A 6,211-nucleotide genomic window follows, 5' to 3' on the forward strand; every position below is an offset into this window, starting at 1 on the left:
CATGATCAGAGGTCAGGAAAACAGACCTTACGACGACAGGCTGAGAGCCATGGGGCTCTTCAGCCTGGAAAAGCACAGGCTCAGGGGTGATCTGGTGGCCACCTATAAGTTTATCAGGGGTGACCACCAGGATCTGGGAGAACATTTGTTCACCAGAGCGCCCCAAGCGATGATGAGGTCGAACAGTTATAAACTACTGCAAGATCGTTTCAGGCTGGACATAAGGAAGAATTTCTTTACTGTCTGAGCCCCCAAGGTCTGGAACAGCCTGCCGTCGGAGGTGGTTCAAGCACCTACATTGAACACCTTCAGGAGCCAATTGGATGCTTATCTTGCTGGGATCCTGTGACTCCAGTTGACTTCCTGCCCTTCGGGCAGGGGGCTGGACTCGATGATCTTCTGAGGTCCCTTCCAGCCCTAATGTCTATAATGTCTATGAAACCTCTATGGACATTACACAAATGCATGTAAATCGGGACAAAAATATGTTTTGAAATCAAATTAGTGAATGCTTTAGGTGTTTCCCTTTTAGAATATAGTTTGGTATTTTGCTGGTTTCGAGATGGCACAATGCCTTGCTGAAAGGAGTACTTCTGGGGGCAAGGGGAGGAACTTCTGGTGGCCAAGTTCAGGGGCTAGGGGGTGGGGACTTCCGGTCACAAGATGGTGACCAAGGGGTGGGGCACCTGCCAAGGGGCAGAGCTACCCATGCAGCCTTTGACAGCTTGCCAAAACTCAGTAAGTGGCCCTCTGCCTGAAATAATTGCCTCCCCTGGTTTACGTGGCTGACCTCAAAGTGCAAGTGGTGGGGGTAGCGTGTAAGGCCTCCCTGAAATGGTGTCATTCATGATGGGCAGTTGGCTAATTTGTTATAATTTTCCATGCATAGAATCTAATTATTGAAGGGTTGTCTTAAATTCGTTCCTCCTACTGCTGCAGCAGGGAAAACAGAAGGGCTGTAGGTGCTCTTAGCTCTGGCTCTCTTTCCTCCAGGGTATGCTCTTAGCTCTGGCTCCTGACCAGCCATGCTACGGCTGTAGCCACAGCTCCAGTCCTGGGATGCTGCTGCGTGGCTGGGCATGGAGCGTCCATGTGTCTTGTGTCCAGGAGGGAATGGAGCTGGAGCTGTGCAGAAGTGTTACCAGGATCTCTGATCTAGTAGCAAAAGAGCTTTTTGGCTGACTTCCTCTCTCTTCTCTCCTAGTACTACTGATTTCCTTTCTAGGCATACAGGGTGATAGTTCTGCAACACACACCAGGCTATCTAGGATTAGATGCTCCTGTTCTAACTCTGGTTGTAGCCAAGAACTTTAATCGATTGTGAAGAAATCCCATGAGCTTCTCAAAAAGCTTTTAGCTACAATAATTCATGTTGCATTTACCATTGTCCCCTGGAGAATTGATTCAGGTTTTTGCCGTTTCCTTTTCAATCAGCTAGGGACTAAAATGTTAAATATACCTCCAGTCCCGGTGATGCTGTACTTTAAAAGAGTCCTTGGTTTGAATTACTTCTCCGTTGAGTGCCTGACTGCTACATCTTGGTAAATACTCAAGTCATGTTTGTTTGGAAGCAGATAATGATCTACAAATATTTAAATTTGCTTTGTTGCATGTGCGTTCCCTTTGAGGGGAATTTCAAACCAGTTTTCATAGGGTTGCACGCTAAGCTGACCTGATAGCTTGGCAATTGGGAAACGGCAATGTTGCTTGCATTCCCAGAAAACTGAGCCTCTAGGATGTGGCTCTGTTTTTCAGGAATGATGGCAGGTTGTATCACAGGGTGCTGCACAAAGTGGCTATAGCACAACTTTCTTGTCTAAAGTCACTAGTGCAGAGGCCAGACATTTCAGGGTGGAGAGGGTTAATCCTCTCCCAGAATGTGGAGATTCAGAGAGCCCCTCATCTCCTGTCCGGATGGCTCCTTTATGCCTTGAAGGCATGGAAGTCCCTTTGGATATAAACCATGTAATAGTTAGTTCAGCAAGTGGGGCCTCCATGCAGTCCCTGCACAGCTGCCTGCTCCCCATGCAGTTCTTTCTAATTTTAAACCCCTTTCTCCTTGTAGCTGTTCCCATCAGCCGAGCCCACCGGCCCTTTACTCCACGTTCCAGCACAGACCCCTGCTCAACTACCTCAGCCAGCAGGACAAGCACCTGCACAACCTTCTCAAGTTGCTGCCCCTCCACCTACTCAGGCTCCCACAGCAGCTCCAGCAGCGGGGCAGGTAAGGCTGGAAACCTTTCATCCCAGCATGCAGTTCAGTAGTAGACCACCTGTGTGAAGTCAGTCACCTGAAGAGCTTGCTAATGTCATGAAAGCAGCTTATGGTGAACAGCATTTTTTGTTGCTTATGGGCTAAATAACTCATCTTGGTGGCTTTGGGGGGGTGTGCAGCGGGGACTTGCTCTTCCTTGGAGCTCCTTATCTTTTGGGGTCATGCAGTGACCATGTTTTGCTAGACTCTGAGGAAGGAATAAGATAATAACAGACGGCGGAGGAAGAACTGCCTTGTTTCTGGTGGTTAAAGAGGAACATTGACAGGGCTCTGAACCAAGCAGACCTCTTGGTAGCATCAGAGCCTTGAGGGGAGGTAAGAGGCTTCAGAGCAAGGCCCAGTCAAGAGAACGTGTCTAGGAGGTAAAGAAGTAAATTGACTTCTTAGATCAAGGAGGAGGACCTGCCAAAACCAACCATTCCTGGGATATTTGGAACTTGTCTTGTGGTTGGCTGGCTTGCAGTGCAGCTGAGCTTGCCAGACTACTGAATGGCAATGGTGCATCCATATAAAAGACAGTAATGTTTGTGCTTGCAGTTGGAAAAAGGCATTTAATGTTGGAGAGGGCAAATCTGGCATGATCTGTGGGCCAACCCATGGGGAAGAGGTTTGGTAGTTAGTCATAAAACTAGCACTCTGGGCTTCTCTTTCCTAGAGACTTTTTTCACTCAACCCGTCTTCATTTTATTACAACCCATTTCTGACAGCCTGTTACTCTCCTATAAAAATAGTGGAGTTCAGAGCTGATGTTTGCTTGGCTGCCTTGCACTACAGCTCTGGTGCTTGAATCAGAGCCACGGACACCTCAATAGGGCATTTAGACTCTAGTTTTTCAGGAGTGTTGAGGGCTGGTGGAAACACCATTGTTCATTGTGAGCGCAGCCCGTAGTCTAAAGGAACAGCTCTTGACTGACTGCAGTAAAACCATCTAATTTCATCTTAGTTTAGTTTTAACTAATTTCATTTAATTCATTGCATATGTCAATGATAGAGCTTGGTGTAACTCCCCATTTCTCAACCAAGAGCTAATTTTCAGCTTATGCAAAAGAGGGAGTGTGTTTGAGATATGAAAAGGACTCTGGGAAATTTTCTGTGCTTAAAATTGTCACCCGTTGCAAGTTTAAAGCCTCTTGCTCAGCATGTGAAATACAGACCAAGACTTTGACAATGAAAGAACGAGCTACTTATTATTAAACAGTATATCCATTTGCTTAAAAAAAAAAAGACCACTAGGACTGTAAACATCTGGACACATGACTGAACTGAGTGAAATAAGACCAGACAGCAGGCACCAATTATTACTCAGTCTTTTCAGGATACAAAACAGGCAGCTATCAAACTAGTTCTGGAATATTTTTAAATCCATTCAGTTGGATTTCTGTAATCAGACATTCAGCATGGTGTGTTCAAATAAAAGCAAACCATCATCCTAATAATGTTGAAATGTTTTCTCTGAGTTGTAGATAAAATAACACTCCATCTGGTTTAGGAGCACAGAGGTTCCATTGCAAGCTGGGTTTCCAAGTCATCTGGGCACTTTTGTAAAACTTTGCCCTGTATCTTTAAAGAAAACCTGCCAGAGAATTTGAACCAGGGGATGGGGAATCTGTCATGAGTTCAGAAATCTTAAATCTGCAACCCTGCCTTAAAAATTACCTCAAACTGATGCAGGAAAAGCATTGGAAATGACTCCAGAAACCTCTAGTCTATGTCCGGTATATCTAACAGGAAAATAAATGCTGTACTATAGATTTTGCCTGGAAACAGTTCAGACAAGGCCATTTATTCTAAACATTACTCTGATACAGTTCATCTGTCCTCTAGCTCCCACCCTGTTCTGGTTTTCATTGTGCTGTCAGTACTCCGGTGTTGTATGGTATCCAGTACGTGTGTGTGTATAATGCGTTAAAAATGATTCAATCCTATTGTAGGTACCTCCTGCTCCTGCGCCTGCTCCTGCTCCTGCTCCAGCACAGGAGGATATAAAAGTCCCAATCAGTCTTGTACTAAGGTTAAGGTAAGCCCACTGCTATGAATTGGGGGAACTGTTAGAAAAGCAGGCTTTGTAAACTAGTGGACCGGGCATGAGCTGCAAAGTTAGAGAATCCCTGAGTTTTAATCTTGGCTTAGTCACTAAAATGGGGAAACTGGTTAAATGACTCAAGGGAACCCCATCTGTAGAATGGGGATAAGTGTGCCTACCTACTCAGATGGGTGCAGTGAAACTGGAGTGTTGACAAAGTGCTCTAAAGTGTCATTGATTTTTGTAGGAGGTCACCCTATCTGCCTCTCCCCTGATTGCAGTGGACTGCAGTGGCTGGTGCCATATGTTGCTTGCTACCTTGGAGTTTATCCCGTCTCCCTCACTGGGACTCAGAAAAGCATCATTTGACCCCCAGCTGGGAGGGCCAAATTTCTCCATACTAACATTCCCTCCTATAAGCTTTGTGAATCCTAGAGCCTGAAAGGTACCCTGGTATTTGTATGGTCCTTTCCAAACTGTGTGTGGATCAAGCAAGACTGAATTCTGGGATTCAGGGAGTCCTGGGATCCTGTGTGCCTCGTTAAAGAGGATGGCATATGGCAACTCGGCTCACGTGGAGGGTCTCAGCTGTGGTGGAATGCTCTGTTGCCCTGCTGGGACTTGCGTGAGTAGCTGCCAGCAGTTTGCTCAAGAGACCCGACATGGAGTAATTAAACAGCTCTGTTTCGCTTATCCAGGCATGACTATGTAATTGTGGTAAGCCTGAAAAACACAACCTTTCTCCAGTTCAGCAGATGACAATATCACCTTATTTATAGCTTCCTTCCCTAATGTAGATAGAGCCCCTCTAGAGCTCTGGGAACATGAAAGACCTACTTAAAACACAGGATAAATTGGCAATATTAACAATATCAGTAAAGAACTGCCTTTGCCTCCCAAGAGGCTTTTGCTTTGGCTGCTGGGAGAAATGTGGTCTCGAGATCTAACTCTGGCACAAATTTGGTGACAGCATCAAGCAGATGGCTTAATCTCTGTGCTTCACTTCCTTTCCTACAAAATGGGGGTACTTTCTTACCTCACAAGGGCATACTCCCTTGCCACCATGAGTAGGTTCAGATACAGGAGAGAAGCTCTGGCTGTGTCAGAGCTTGGCAGGGCTCATGGAGGAGGAGATGACCACCCCACCCTCTGCAGGGACTGTGTGCTTCAAAGTTCTGGATAAAGGTAGCTGGCATCTTTTGAAATGAAAACATCCATTTACCATTTTTTTAAAAGCTGAATCTTGAAAGAAGCCTTTTAACTGGACTTCAGAGCCCCTTAGCAGTCTGGAATGAGCTCTGCGTAACACTTGCTTCTATGTCTTTAAATTCTTGTAATGCTCTGTTCTTTCCATAGAAATTCAAAGAAAGAACTCAACGACATTCGGTTTGAGTTTACCCCAGGGAGAGGTGAGTAGATGGGAGGGTGGAGCCCACCTTTGTTAAAAGCGTACTTTATATCCAGGCATCCATGATACGGGCATGGAGCATGCTTTTAAAGTAAATCCTTTCTTGTAAAACTATGAAAACTTGACCCTCAATAAGAACCCAGCTCAGAGTTTGACAGTGTGGTCATCGGGCAGCTAGAGATAAGTTGTCACAAGCAGGCAGCCTGCTTGGATCAAGGTGGAATGAATAGCAGCCTCTGGCTTCTTTACTATTCAGTCCATCTGGGAAGAGCGCAGACCAACTGCAGATGCATCCTTAGCCTGACAAAGGATAATTATACCCGAAAGCTTGCAAAGAAGAATTTTTTCCAACTATTTGAGTTGGTCTAATAAAAGATATATCAGATTTACTCAAAGAACCTTGTCTGCCTATGTCCTTAGACCAACACTGCTACAACCCACGCCCCTGAAATAGGGTTTCATAGTTTCTAGGGTTGGAAGGGACCTGAGCAGATCATCTAGTCCG

At 45.5% G+C, this 6,211-nt stretch overlaps 1 protein-coding gene across 2 annotated transcripts in view; it reads left to right on the forward strand.

The window, feature by feature from the left end:
- Positions 1-6,211, forward strand: part of OXSR1 (oxidative stress responsive 1) — a 180,219-nt gene that overhangs the window by 166,976 nt on the left and 7,032 nt on the right. For both annotated transcript variants that reach the window (XM_019508089.1, XM_019508091.1), the window contains 3 exons: positions 2,066-2,224; positions 4,207-4,292; positions 5,655-5,707. In XM_019508089.1, coding sequence (XP_019363634.1) covers positions 2,066-2,224; positions 4,207-4,292; positions 5,655-5,707 — 298 coding nt within the window. The remainder of the gene's footprint in view (positions 1-2,065; positions 2,225-4,206; positions 4,293-5,654; positions 5,708-6,211) is intronic.

Source organism: Gavialis gangeticus, unplaced genomic scaffold (genome assembly GCF_001723915.1).
Source record: "Gavialis gangeticus isolate Ggan-Ray unplaced genomic scaffold, GavGan_comp1, whole genome shotgun sequence".
NCBI lineage: Eukaryota > Metazoa > Chordata > Crocodylia > Gavialidae > Gavialis > Gavialis gangeticus.